We start from the raw sequence: 15,890 nt of genomic DNA on the forward strand, positions 1-15,890 counted from the left end.
GTCATTGGTCTTCTCAATCTATGCTGCTGTCCTTGGGGGATCGCATATTCTTTTACAACTTTTCCTGGCTCATGCAGATGATAACACCTCTTTTTCTATTCTCATGTTTGCCTGGAGACTTTACTTCCCATTTCACTGAGAGAACAGATACAGTGAGAAAGAATACTCACAAATTCTCACCTCCACATCCACCCACTTATGTGCATAAGTGGCAATATATTCTGCCTGCTCTCCTGCTGCTGTAGATGGAATTACTAAATGCAACTATTTCACAAAAATGCTAGATTCCTTCTACCCTTACCTATTCAAGAACAGTCTTCCTCTCTTTCCTGTATCATCGAACTTTTTTTTCCAGTGATTCATTTCCATTAATTGATATCCTGCTATTTTCTAATTTTAAAAAGAATACACTAACAAAAACAAGAAAAACAAATGTCTTCTGTCCCCTTTTTCCTCTGTCTACCAAGTCATTTTTCTGATCACCTTTACAACCAGAGTAACTACTCAAAGAGTTGTTCATGCTCACTGACACAAGTTTCTTTCCTCTTTTTCCCTTAGCACTACTATACTAAGCCTTACCTATATCACTCTAAAGTTTGAAACCATGCTTGCCAGGGTAGCCAAAAATCTCTGTGTTGCTGGATACTGTGGTCATTTTTCAGTCATTCTTCGTGCCTTACAGCCATATTTGAGTAATTCTTGTGTTTGATGCGGTTGGTCACCTCCTCTTTTTTCTTGAAACACTTCCCCTTATATTCCTAGACATCACGAACTTTCAAATGAACCCATCCCTCAAAGACCTTTACCCCTCCTACTTTCCTTTGTTGATTCCTTCTTATCTCTCTGACTTCTTCACTTGGGAGTTCTTATCTTTCTATTGTATCTAATTTCCTTGGTGTTTTTGCCCAGTTGCCTGACTTTAAATACCATGTATATATTGATGAGTTCCAAATTTATATTTCTAGTCTAGACTCCTCACTGAATGATTGACTTTTGTAGTCAAACCTATGAGACATTTCCTCTAGTATACCTTAGAGATAATGAACTAATTATTTTCTTCCACAAACCTGTCTTCCTTGTCTTCAAACAAACAAAGGCAAATCCACACTTCCAGTTGTTCTGACCAAAAACCTTACAGGCATCCTTGACTTCTCTCTCTTGATGAAAGTCAATTGTTATAAAGTGCTGTTGGTGTAACCTTCAAAATATACCCAGAATCAGACTCCTTGTAACCATCTTCCTTGCTACCACTCTGTGAAAATTGCTGGCATTGCAATAGCATTCTAAGCAGATTCATTGTTACTATCCTGGTTCCCCATTATTTTTTTGCTCTACTCCTGACATAGCAACTACATTGATTCTTTTAAACACCAAGACAGGTTATGTAACATTATACAGAGGAATAAGCAAGCACAGAGAAGGTCTGTAATTTTCCTAAGGTCACATAGCTCCTGATTAACAAAGATGTAGGGACCAGAGCTCTTGGATTCCAGAATTTGTGATCTTGGCTCTGTGCTGCTCCATAGTCAGAATCAATCAATTCCCTTGAAACAAGTGAATAGAAAGTGTGTCTTATCTTGCCCTTACACAGAGAAAGGTACAAATTAAGTTCTAACTCTTTGGGAATTTAGAATCTCAGTTAGAAAAAATTAAGAGAATAATCTAAATCACAATGAAGAAATTATCTATTAATATATTTATAATAGCAAATTGAATGTCTCTGTGCTGCTGAGAACCATTGTTAGCACATCAGAATAAAGTCAAATAACATGGAGTGAGATGGAAGAGAGAAAACAGTTTCTTCAGCACTCAGAGGGAAGAATTTATTTGTTGTTTTTTTGAATCCTACATAGACAAGAAAATTGTGTGTGTGAGTGTGTGTGTGTGTGTTTATGTTTATTTTGTGAGAGAGAGAGACTTGGTGGGGTGAGGTGCATTCTGGTTCTGGAGATGTGCTATGGAATTGGGGAGAACTTGGCAGGGTAGTTCTTCAGGGCCTTACCAGTGCTGAATTACTTAAAATTGAATTCAGAGAGTCTTCCTCAGCACAGATTGAAATGGCTAGACTTGGGGATAAAGGAACAAGTTTACCTAATAGGACAAGATTCTGAGGTTAGGCTTATTGTTAACTCTTCTTTGCAATTTGGCAATTGCACTGATTTATGTGCCAAACTGTGAACTCATTTCTCAAAGTGGTCCAGGAGAAGGACTGTTTAAGGCTCTAGCAGGATCAGGTTCATGCAGCAGTCTAAATGATTTGCACATGCTCTAGGGTTGGTGACATCTATCTATACTCAAAAGCTGAATTTCTTTTTAGTGCATAGGTAAAACCATATTTTATGCCTTTTTAGGGAAAGATGATGCTGAACACTGGAATGTGGTAATCAGTGAAATTTCACCTTGGGAAATCCTGTCTTTCTGTGTTAGTGATTTGCATTACTTTATTTCAAACTTCAGTAACAACTGATTGAGATTGATCCATCAATATTTCACTGGAGACTGACTTATAAAATTTGTAAGGGCTGCCTGTGTCTTCTCATCTGGGCCTGGATTTTGAGGACCCCTCAAAATGTAATCACCCCCAGCTTCCTCAAGCTCTTTCAGTAATCCTCTTTGCTGTCTCCTTCCTGCACCATTGTCTGGTACCTCCTCCTCTTCTAATCTGTTGTACACCTCTGATCATTCTCCTCTGAGCTCCTCTGGGCCAAGACATGACTGTCCCTGACCTGTGACAGCTCCTTGTGCATGAATTTACCTCCACAGCTGAACTAGGAGCTCTCCATGGTCACAGCTGACACTTATCCTCTTGTCTTACCTATGAACTTGTGAAACTTTTTCCTGTAATTGCTTTTCTAGATAAAAATACTCTTTGTCCTGATTCTTGTGGATGTGACTATATCTGAACAGCCTCAGTGTAATATAAACAAGAATCAAATTACTGAATACCTACTGTGTGCCAGACACTGTGCTAGACATACATTTTCATTATCCAACACATTAGCATAATTAAGACATCATTTATTCATTAAATCAACCAAGACTATGATACATACTAGTATAATCTCTAACACTTTTCCCATAATGTTTTATTGAGTGCTTATTAATTATGTGCAAGGCACAGATGAAATGCCTAGTCTGATGAAGTATTAAAATGGTTATCAATTCAAAAGCAAATAAATGAACACTGCAGATTAAGTCAGGCAGCTATAATAAAACTTAGCATACCTTTATGACTTTAAGAATTATTAGCTGAATACTACTAACTGCCAGCAATCGGAATTGAATATTTGCTTTGTTTCTGAGATTATAATAAACACTTTACGAAGGCTGAGGGCGGTAAAGTGGGATGCCCTAATTCACGCAGCTAGTAGATAAGTCTATGGTCATCTGCACACAGATCTCATAATCTTTGCATAATAAAATACTGGACAATGTATGAGATATTGTCAATAAATGCCATAACCTTAGGCTATTAGTCTCCCTGAATGACAGGCTTTTAATTTATAATGCAAATAACAACGATCATCTCTGAAGAGTTGGAAGAAGATGGGTGGACTTATTTCAGAACTGAGATTACTAAAGCATTACTGTTAAAAAAGGAACTTGGATTTGTGTTGGGGTGATCAGACCCAACACCAGGTCATGGGGGTGATGAAGTCCAGCAAAGTCGAAGGATTAAGAAAAAGACAGTTTCAGAGAGAGAGTAGGACCGGGGGGCCATCGCGATTGTGAAGGCAGTGAAGGCCCTGAGCTCTGGAAGCCCAGACTATTAATGGGTGATCAAACAAAGAAACAGATGGTGAGAATGTAGGGGGTCAAAAGGGTGCATTGCATTAAGCACATGATTTACAGTTGTGAATGTTTAGCATATGCTCTGCTACTTGAGATAACGGAGAGCAGGTTCTTTTAACTCAAGATACAATCGATCCTGGGAGAGCAAGGAGCACAGAGCCAGCAAGTCTAGACACATTCCAGAGCCATGAGCCCTGGATTCTATCCAAGCCATGAGGGGTTTTATGCCCTGGGCTTAGATTATGGTGCATCAGGGTAGCCTTCCACCCTTTAGCACAGAGCTTGGTGTTCCAAAGGCCACAAATGGTTTTAGATCCTGGACCCCAGACATGTTCCAAGACTTTTACATTATGTCAGACATGTCAGTCATGCAAGCCCTGCTTTAGCTTCTTTTCCAACAACCAGTTTTTCTCCCAACAGATTTGGGGCTGGCTCCCGTGAATTCTTAATAAGGGATAACTTTATGACTAAAAGGAAAGAGACCTCAAAAGGGATGAGTGTGGGAGGAGTGAAAGAAAATACGATTTTATTAAGTACCAGTCATATCTCCAGCACTTTTAAAATATTATAGAATTGTTATCTAATATAATTATCACAATAACCCTGTGATGTGAGGTAATGTAAAAAAAGTTTTATATAGGTTAAATATCTTTATTAGTAATGTTTACACAGGTTACATAACTTTCTCATTTTATATTTATTTAATGAGTGCTTTACATGCTTTACATGCTTTACACTGTCTTCAGTTTTCTAACTTATTTATTTCTCACTACAACATTCAAAGTTAGATGTTATTATTATCCCCATTTAACAGTTGGCCAAACTGAGGCACAGAAACATTTCAAATATGCTCAAGGTCACAAGTGAGCAGTCAGGATTCAAATGCAGGCACTCTGACTTTATACTTTGTGCTTTAAACAAATACATCAATACTCAAAGTGATGGAATTCAAACTCAAATTCACTCCAAACCTATTTTTCACTTGGACTCACAGGAGAATATTCCTACCCTTAAATCCAGATGCCTCTGAAGACCAGGAATTTACTTTCTCCTTAGTAAGTCATAGACACTTTTGAGACAAGTGTGAGAATATTATTACCTTTCTGGGGTATTCAGAGTTCCCTGAGGAGCCTCAGGAAAATAGTATGTTCAATGTGATCATTGATAGCGCTGATTCATCTCACTATTTCTCTTCCTTCCAGAGCTTCCTGCCATGTCAAACCATTCCTTTCACATCATCAGTGTCTGTCCACGTAAATGTATCTAGACAGCTATCCTACACATTTTTTTTTTAATCTCCAACTTCTGCTCAGAATTCATATTGATGTCTTCCCCAGGTGAAGCAGTTTTAGAAGTCAGCTCCAAATCTGCTTGGTTCTAGCTCCATAGATAATAGGATTGAGCACAGGAGGCACCAGCACATAGAGATTAGCCAGAAAGATGTGCACATGCTTGGGGACTTGGTGGTGACCAAAGCGGTGGGTGAGGAAGGAGAAGGCGGCAGGGATGTAGAAAACCAGGATGACTCCAATGTGGGAGCCACAGGTACTTAGAACTTTGTGCTGGGCATCACGAGATGGAAGATGAAAGACTACATGGAGGATAAAGCCATAGGAAATGGCAATGAGGATAGAATCCAGTCCCATGGCCAGCAGAGCCACAGTCAGCCATAGACAATATTGACGGTGATGTTGGCATAGGCCAGTCAGGCAATGCCCATATATGCTCACAGTGTGTGTGTGTCATGACATGGTGACCACAGTAAGGGAGTTGCCTCAGCAAGAAGATGAAGGGAGAAACAATAGCCACACTATGGAATTTCCCAACAAAGCCAATGCTGCCTATGACAGCATGGTTGAGAATGGTTGTATATCTTAATGGGTTACAGATAGCCACATATCTATCAAAGGCCATAGCAAGTAGAATCGAGGACTCCAGAGCATAGATAGAATGAACATAAAACATCTGGGCCAGACATCCACCAAAGGAAATCTCACCAGCATGAAGCCACAAAATGGCCAGAATCTTGGGCACAGTGGTAGAACTGAGAGCCAGGTCTGTGAGTGAGAGAAGGCAGAGGAAGAGGTACATAGGTGCATGAAGAGCATTTTCCAAGGCAATGACCAGGATGAGGGCAGAATTTCCAGCCAGTGCTACAAGATACATACCACAGAAAGGGATGGCTATCCAGAATCGGGCAGCCTCCAGCCCTGGGATCCCTGTTGAGAAGAAGGTGTCTGGAAGATGGTTATCACTGAGGTTTGAATCTGGCATTCTTCCTGGCAAATGAAGGGCTCTTTCTGAGTAGTATTGTTATGATTGCCCTGTAACATCAGATATTTGGTTGATTTATATAAAACAAAGATCTTTCTGTGAAATAATCTTCTTTTGACTCAGAAAAAAATTTGTTTTTCACTTGTACAAGCATCTGAAATGACTACCACATATAATTCGTTTTAAAACCTTCTGCTAACTTCTATATTGTACAATGATGTTTTGAGTTCCATATCCAAAGCACCAAGCTAAGTATTTATTAATCTTCTCAAACTGACCCTTCCAGGCTTGTCTCCCTCCACATCCTGTGCATCATTTATTGATCTCTAGTCCATCCACATCATGGGATATTTCTTACCTCTCATTCATGCCTTTTCTCCTACCTAGGGAGTGTAATTCCTTTATTTTCCTCTTCTCTATTAAGTTTTAATACAAATTTCCCTGTTTCTCAGAGGCCTTCCCTTTCTAAACCGGTCCTTGGCAATCTCCAATTTTGTATTTTTCCTACTTCCACTATCTTACAAAATTCTGTTGGGTTAGAACTATGTCTTTATGCAACCATAACCTCTACACTGCCCATGACTGTCTGTACCTAGACATTTTGATAACTTCAATAAAGACTAAATTCTGATCACTCTTAGTAACATGCCATTGATGTTTTGAATTAATGATATAATGATGTATTGACTTTTTTCTGTTATGTACCAAATATACACCAAATCACTTTTGTGTATGTATATATACACACGTACACACACACGTGTATATATATACATAATATATGTGTATGTATATATGTGTATATATACATATATGTGTGTGTATATATATATTGATTTGTGACTTTGAACAAATCTCTTACTTCTCTGGGCATTCTCAATTTAGAAAGGACAATGAATGTAGTCATTCTCTGATTTTCTGTCTGCTCACTATGTGGCATTGAAAAAAACTCCAAAGCCTTTTTGTGCCTTAGTTTGTGTGTGTGTGTATATATATCATATATGTGATACATATGATATGTATCATATATGTCATACATATCATATGTATGACATATATGATATATATATCATCTGAAGTGCCTATGAAGAGGCTAGGCAACCTAAATATGCTTTCATATCATGATTGAATATATACAGCAATTTGAGCATTCACATGGGTATACCAGAAGGAAGTGTGGGATAAATAAGATATGCTTGTTGAGGATACTGCACTAAACTATGGCAAAGTCAGCGTATAGTCCTCCAATTCACCAGTATAACGGCTGGATGTGAGGAGGTCAGATCATAATGGCAAGTGCTATTAGAGGCAGATATAAAAAGTTAGGTATTCTGGATTTGCCACCCATAAAGGGACTAGAAGGGGATTCTGTTCTTGCTGTAGAGGGATAGCTAGTATTATACACATTGTCTCAATAGCATGTATCCCTAAAAGAATTCTGAGTAGAAATGCCAGGAAATCTGAATTTTAGCCCTGATTCTGTAACATTATTGGTTTGTGACTTTGAACAAATCTCTTACTTCTCTGGGCAGTCTCAATTTAGAAAGGGCAATGAATGTAGTCATTCTCTGATTTTCTGTCTGCTTACTATGTGGCATTGAAAAAATTTCCAAAGCCTTTTTGTGCCTTAGTTTTTATCTTTAAATTGGGAATGACACTATCTGACCTAACTTCACAAAATTTTGTTGTTGACTAAAGATGACTATTCATGGAATTAAACATTTGTATACCCAGAATAATTTCTGTATTTTTTTCTAAAAAAATAAGATATTTATATTGTAACAACATATACTCTGGATAAAAGAGAGTACAGTTATCTTTCACATCCCTAATCAATGAAAAGGCCAAGCCTAGAGAAGTGAACTGATGTAATTTAGCTCGTGAGGCATTTTATTTGCAGAACTATCGTTAGGTCTCATGTCTCCAGATTCAGAGTTTGGTGTTTTTGCCTCGCCCTACTGTCCTTTAATATGTCCAATACTTGAATTCCTCTCTCTTTCAAATTAGGTGAATATCTTATTTTTCTCTAACATCAATTCCTAGTGCTGCAGTATCTTTACTCATTATCTGAGCTCCAAAGAGGTGGAATTAGGGAGTCCCCTTTATTTGCATTGAGGTTTTTTTTTTTTTTTTTTTGGTAAGAACAGGAGACATCTTATTGATTCCTACCATAACAGAGCACCTAGGACTGCAATACAAAGAAACACATACATATTTTACTGCAGCGAAGATAACTGATGACTGATGATGTTTAGGAAGTTATGAGACAAAAGATATAGAGCAAAGAAAAAGTTATTGGCATCAGCTGGTGCAGGGCTGTACTATAGGTTCCTATCTAGCCCAGATGCTCAGCTCATCTGCCTTCCTACCCTCTGCTTTAGTTTAAAATGCAGAAGAGAGACGGGAAACAATGATTAACGCAGGGGAGGGGATGCCCATTGTGGGCTGTGTGGATGTCTTAGGCAAAATTAGAAGATAAAGAGCTGCTTGTGGCTGCTTAATCTCAGAAGTGAGTCAAGAAGTTTCCAGAGACGCTCTCCCAAAGCAGAATCTATCATTTTCTTGTCAAATGCCCCCACATTTCTTCCCTCTCCTCCTCCTCGGGTCTCCAATAACCCAATAGTACTTAGTGGGCACATACCATGGACCAGTCACTGTGTGGAACTGGGATAATAGCAATGAACAAGCAGACAAAAATCCCTGCCATGAAAGAGTTTAGGTTTTAGCAAAGGCAGATAAATAGCAAACAAAATGCACAAGTAAAATATATGTTAGATAATGATAAGATAGTCTAGATCCTTAGGCCACAGAAGGGACTTTGGCTTTCACTCTGAGTTGGAGGGGGATGCTTAAGGGAGAAATCACATTGCTGGTGATCTGCAAGTTCAGACTCAAATTCATTGCTCAGCCCAAGCAGAGTCCATCAGGTGCTGAGGCTGACGGCACCAGGGACACAAAGCTGAAGAACTGGAGAAATAATTAACACATTTTTATGGGAAAGATACATCTATTTCTAGAGCTCTTACTATTATAACTTCTAAACATTGACTCAATTCTTGATATTATTACTGTGAACCTTCTTTTTGATGCACTTAAAAAATTTGAGAGGAAGGTTATTTTTATGTCATATGTGCTTTGGTAAAATTTTGTAGGATTTGTGTTCTGCGCATTCTTTCATCCTTTTTCTTTTGCTGGACTGAGAGTGAAGGGGAGAACAGCAGAGATCTACCTTCTGTTACTTTTGGTCAGGGTGGGGGGCTATGATGAGAAATCTGCTTCTGACTTCTTTTTTGAAATCATAGAGTACCATATTCTTTGCAGATTATGTAGATGATGTACTTTTCATTGCCAGAGAAAGAGTAGGCAGTCTGTATAGTGCCAGTTTGTCAAACCTGAAAATGCTAAAATCAACCAAAACCTATAAAGCTATGAAGAATATTGATATTGTATAGCATCTATTGGAGCAGAAAAACTTTTTTAAAAGGCAGGTTTATTCTTACATTGCCCATAATAATATTTTGAAATAATACATACATAATGTTTATTTAGCCAGAGGCAAGATGATACTGTGGTAATACCACCGGGTTTGTTGTTCAAAGACAAGGGCCAAGGCCCAGGTTTGCTGCTTCCTGGCTTTGTGTCCTCGGGCAGGTCATTTAACCTCTCCCACCAGTAAACCCAAGAAAACAAGTCCTCCTCTACTTCTTACAGAAATATTGGGAAGATCAAGTAAACACATGTCTTTGTGAAGTACATAAAATTAGATATTATCATAATGCATTGCATTGATATTTTTAGTGACGACACTAGATGGTTTTGGGCTCAGCATTGGCACTGGCCTGTGATAATAGGGGAAAGAAGCCTAGAAGATAGAGTTTAGACAGCTGGAGTCACTACCATATTCTTTTCTCCTTTCTTTCTGGCCTATTCTTGCCCTCTAAGGAAGATTTAAAATAACTGTTGTAAGATAACTGCTACTCTGTGATTATCTAAGGATGTGTGGACCAGAAAGATTGAGGCAGGAGCAGGTCCCATTTGTTTCCCTTTAGAAAACAGTGGGAAATGGATATTGAGCTTGAGTATCATTTAGGTTCACAATACAGGCATCCTTCCTAACTTGTTTCAGGATCCTGAGTCTGGGTCCCCATCTTAGACCTAGATGCCAATAACTTAGCTGTGAGTTCATTCACTGAACATATTGTTGAGGAATCTGATTTCAAGAACTTACCTGCATAAGAGACATGCGTTGGCAGGTGGAGCATGCAGAGGTTGGACCTCGGTGTAAAGGCGTGTGTATGGGGGTGAAGCTGTGTGGGAGAGAGTGTGATGGTGCAGTGGCTTTGGCAAGAGGTGTGTATCTGGATGCAAAGTTTTGTTTAGGGAAGTGAAAGCTGTGCTTCTCTGCAGGTTCAAGGGAGTGTGGTATGAGAGAGTGGAGGGTCTGAATGTGTAATTCGTGTTGAAATGTCTTGTCCTTTCTCAGTTTTCTGGGCTAAATAAATGTCTTCCGTTTAGCTCTGCATTTCTGCTTCCTTTAGTCAAGGGGATTGGTAAATGGGGTTATTTATTGACTCTTTCTGTGATGTGCAGGTGTGAAAACTCAGGTGGCATCCCCTAAGGATTTGATCTGTGGTCCATCTATTGAGGAAAAGAGAAGAAGCGGTTGATAATTGAGAAAAAAAAATGAGCAAGTGAAATTTTCTGAGTTTTCAAGGAAATTTGAAATTAAACACCTAGCCTGTCTTTTCCTCTATTCTGATCTCTTACTTTTTCACTTCTTTCCTTGTCTTCTTTTTCTCTTCTTTTTACTTCTATGAGTCTCTTTAAATTTCCAGTCATTGTGTGTCCACCACAATTCTGTGCTCATGGGATGTTGGAAAAGATTTATCTGAATGGTACAGCAAATAACGGTGGTGCACACATATATACACACTTATACCATTGCACTTCACTTACAAACTCATGTTCCAAGAGAAAAAGAAGAATTTTGTGACGATGATACCAGAGTACTAAGCAAAGCTTAGGACCCTTCTGAGCATGGCTTACTGTAACTGCCCTGGTATGTACCACTGAAGGCAGTCCTTTTAGAAAATGACATCAATGCTCTAGCCAGATCCCTTCATATCCTATGACGTTACCTAGTCATCAAGTCCTTGCACCAAGGGTCACATCCAGAAAAGTTTCCTCTCAGGGTTAATTACTTCTCTTTCTTGACTTAAGAGTACTGTACTCTCTTCTCTTCTCAAATTAATTTGAAACCAGTGGACTTCAAAATTTTTATGTGGAAATTCCCTAAAGAATTTTCAAAACACTACATGCTGCTTTAAAAATTTTAAGTTGGAATATAAAAATTATGGTTAAAAGTTTAAATGTAGAACAGGATGTAATTTCCAGTATATTGTAAATATTGACATTTTAACATGAAACTCACATATATATTTTAAATGTCTCCTATAAAAACTTTCTACTCTAGCAATTTCTAACTTGCCATTGTTCATTAAAAATACATGAACAAGTTTTTCTTAACTGTCAGAAATTTAATATTATTGCTTTATCTCATAGTTGGTTCATTACCCCAGATATTTCTTTTTTCCTTAAATATATCATTATAGTCAATCTCTCTTACTTATAAATAATATGTATAAAAATTGGGATTAGTTTTATTTCCTATAACTGTAGGCTCAAAATGTTAAAATGTTTTGTTATTGAAATTATTATAAGGATTCATTAATGAGGGCCATATGAAAAATCCTTACATTTTATAAATTATTAAACATAGGCCTAAGGTTTTTGGAAATACATATCTTAATGACATTGATAGAATTTTCTGTTTTCTCCCAAATTACTTAATGTATCCATAAGACAATATTGATGGAATGAGACAGATTTTACAATCCTCATTCTTAATTTTACCTATAAAAATTTAAACTCTGAGAACACTTATTTACATAACTAACTTAGTTGAGAATGGGAAACTTTCATTTATGCAATGTAGGAATTATAGCATAATTGAGAGTAACTGCTGTAATCAGCAACAGTCTTAAGAAAGGAGGTTCTGGTCATATGAAATGCAGAGAAGGATACTCACAGAGCTGGGGCCCAGACCTTTGGTGCGAGGTCTCAGCCAGATGGTGCTGATATATGTCAGGGACATGATGAAGTTGGTTAAAAGTAGGGGAGGAATAGAAAATGTAAACTGGAACCAACTGCTTCCATTAGATTAATGGCTGTTGCTGAGGACAAAACAGGTACTTGCATGACACTAACAGAAAAAAAAATGTGAACAGGAAAAGCAAATCTCTTTTTTTTTTCATAATTGAGATTTTATTGGTTGAGGATCAGTATAGACATTTCAATTTGTACACAATTCTTAACATACATACTGAAAATCTAAAAAGCCATGTATTGTAATTCTTTTTTTTAAAGTTATTCCAGTGACTTTCCAGCTTAGAATTTGGAAGCAAATTGTCCTTAAGAGGCTATCGAGTACTGGCATCTTCACATGTTGATAAGCTGTTACATACGTCCCACCAATTCACAACTGAATAGCATGTACACTACATATTCAGATTTTTAATCTTTCACAGCACAGTAACCAAGTTATTAGGAAAACAGGACTACCACAACCAAAGATGTTACAGAGTGCACACAGTTCTGACAGGGAGAGCCATGATCAAGGAGTGGTTTTCTTTAGGAAACAAGTCTACCAAAAAACAACATAGAAGTAATTTAAAATGTTCAAGACATTAAATGCAGGACTGACTCCATATTGTCATTTAATATGCATTGTATTATAGGATATAAAAACTAACCCCCCATCTATGGAAGGTTAAGATGACACCAAAGACAGTCAAAGAAAGCCTCCCGTAATTCAATAACCCACACTATTTTCTGGTTGTACCAAAAAATAAACAACCAGCAAATGATTTCACCTCTTAAATAAAGCATTTACACTTAGAAGATGGGATGAGGTGGGATTCCCTCCTTCTTATAAATGTTTCTAGAGCTACTAAAAAACTTGCATTTACAAAATAGTTGATAAAAATATTCCTCTGGATTGTACAAGAAAGAGAGGCAAGGACCACTGATAAGACATGGTATGTGGTATTAATCAGGCTTGGCTTCTTTCTCTCTTGTTTCTTCAGAGGTTGGACTCTCCTTAGTTTTCACTTCTCTGTTTTCTGCAGATAAATGTTCTTTAGTTTCTTGGTTAGCCACTTTGGCCTCTTTTCCTTTTGCTCCCCATTTCCCTGAATATCCTGAAGAGTTTTTTCCAACTTGGTTCCATTCTCCCTGTCACTTTCAGGTACACCAATCAAACATAGGTTTGGTGTTTTCACATAGTCCCATATTTCTTGGAGTCTTTGCTTATTACTTTTCATTCTTTTTTCTCTAATCTTGTCTTCACACTTTATTTCATTAAGTTGATCTTCAATCTCTGATATCCTTTCTTCTGCGTGATTGACTTGGCTGTTGATACTTGTGTATGCTTCACAAAGTTCTCTTGCTGTGTTTTTCAGCTCCATCAGGTCATTTATTTTCTTCTCGAAACTGGTTATTCTAGTTAGCAATTCCTCTAACCTTCTTTCAAAGTTCTTAGCTTCCTTACAGTGGGTTAGAACATGCTCCTTTAGCTTGGAGGAGTTTGTTATTAGCCACCTTCTGAAGCCTAATTCTGTCAATTTGTCAAACACATTCTCCATCCAGTTTTGTTCCCTTGCTGGTGAGGAGTTGTGATCCTTTCGAGGAGAAGAGGCATTCTGGTTTTTGGAATATTAAGCCTTTTTGTGCTGTTTTTTCCTCATCTTCATGGATTTATCTACCTTTGGTCTTTGATGTTGGTGACCTTCGAATGAGGTTACTGGATGGAGTCCTTTTTGTTGATGTTGATGCTATTCCTTTCTGTTAGTTTTCCTTCTAACTGGCCCCTCTGCTGCAGGTCTGCTGGAGTTTGCTGGAGGTCCACTCCAGACCGTGTTTGCCTGGGTATCACCAGTAGAAGCTGCAGAACAGCAAAGACTGCTGCCTGTTCCTTCCTCTGGAAACTTCGTCCCAGAGGGGCACCCTCCAGATGCTAGCTGGAGTTCTTCTGTATGTATGAGGTGTCTGTTGATCCCTGCTGGGAGGTATCTCCCAGTCAGGAGGCATAGGGGTCAGGGACCCACTTGAGGAGGCAGTCTGTTCCTTAGCAGAGCTCGAACGCTGTGCTGGGAGATTCGTTGCTCCCTTCAGAGCCAGCAGGCAGGGGCGTTTAAGTCTGCTAAAGCTGTGCCCACAGGCACCCCTTCCCCCAGGTGCTCTGTCCCAGGGAGATGGGGGTTTTATCTATAAGCCCCTGACTGGGGCTGCTGCCTTTCTGCTGCCCTGCCCAGAGAGGAGGACTGTAGAGAGGCAGTCTGGCTGCAGCAGCTCTGTAGAGCAGTGGGCTCCACCCAGTTCAAACTTCCCTGTAGCTTTGTTTACACTGTGAGGGCAAAACCGCCTACTCAAGCCTCAGTATGACGGATGCCCCTCCCCCTGCCAAGCTTGAGCATTCCAGGTCAACTTCAGACTGCTGTGCTGGCAGCAAGAATTTCAAGCCAGTGGATCTTAGCTTGCTGGAGTCCATGGGGCTGGGAACCACTGAGCTAGACCACTTGGCTCCCTGCCTTCAGCCCCCTGTCCAGGGGAGTGAATGGTTCTGTCTCCCTGGCATTCCAGGAGCCACTAGGGTATGAAAAAAAACTTCTGCAGCTAGCTCAGTGTCTGCCCAAACAGCCACCGAGTTTTGTGCTTGAAACCCAGGGCCCTGGTGGCCTAGGCACCCAAGGGAATCTCATGGTCTGTGGGTTGTGAAGACTGTGGGAAAAGCGTAGTATGTGGGCTGGAGTGCATCATTCTTCAGGGCATGGTCCCTCATGGCTTCCCTTGGCTAGGGGTAGGGAGTTCCCAGACCCCTTGTGCTTCCTAGGTGAGGCGACACCCCACCCTGCTTTGGCTTGCCCTCTGTGCACTGTACCCAGTGTCTAACCCGTGCCAGTGAAATGAACCAGATACCTCATTTGGAAATGTAGACATCACCTGCCTTCTGCATTGATCTCACTGGTAGCTGCAGACTGCAGCTGTTCCTATTCGGCCACCTTGCCAGCCACTGCTTCCACTTTTGCAGGAGCAGGTTTAGCAGACAACCGCACTGATCTCCTCCTGGGCTCTTCCTTGGCATTTCCTTCGGTGGAGCTGACATTCCTTTTGGGCATTCTGGCAGCTGGGAGGGGGTGTGTTGGGTACCTGTGGCCAAGGTGCACTGAGAGCCTTCACGAAGGTGGGCTGCTTGGTTGCTGCCACTCCTCCCGCCACCCGAGCTGCTGAAACCCACATCAGGGGTGGTGGGAGAACCAGCAGGAAAAGCAAATCTCTTATCCTTCATTCAGCTTTCCAGTCTCCCTCACTGCCTCCTGCTGGCAGAGCCCAACAGGCCAACAGCCCAACTGGCAAAGAAAAAATGCAGTCCCAGCCTAAGCATCATAAAAGCAGTGCATAGAAATGTGGTTTTAGAACAGAGAGGCAATAGCATAAAATTCAGCATGTAATCCTTTGGTACATTTATATACAAGCATGCACTATAACTTGTATCATATTATAGGATTGAGTAAATATGAATTATGTATAAAAATTAGAAACCAATTCATTTTGTTAGACCTCACAATAAATTTTTTCTTTATTAATATAAGAGAAAATTACATATTGCTAAGAAAATAGAAAACATTTTTACAAGATTAAATATCAAAATTGACTACAGTTTGAAAATATTTTATGAAAACACTTGATAGAAATAAGTTTTAATT

General features: G+C 39.3%; 1 protein-coding gene and 1 pseudogene across 1 annotated transcript; one reads left to right on the plus strand and one right to left on the minus strand.

The window, feature by feature from the left end:
* The window catches only part of LOC112424454 (olfactory receptor 52D1-like), a 29,287-nt pseudogene that overhangs the window by 5,668 nt on the left and 7,729 nt on the right, over window positions 1-15,890 (plus strand).
* LOC112424452 (olfactory receptor family 52 subfamily D member 1) lies at window positions 5,109-6,066 on the minus strand. The gene is given in 3 exon segments (XM_071073949.1): window positions 5,109-5,458; window positions 5,461-5,512; window positions 5,515-6,066. Coding segments are annotated over 3 exon segments (954 nt in total).

The sequence above is a fragment of the Macaca nemestrina genome, chromosome 12 (genome assembly GCF_043159975.1).
Source record: "Macaca nemestrina isolate mMacNem1 chromosome 12, mMacNem.hap1, whole genome shotgun sequence".
NCBI lineage: Eukaryota > Metazoa > Chordata > Mammalia > Primates > Cercopithecidae > Macaca > Macaca nemestrina.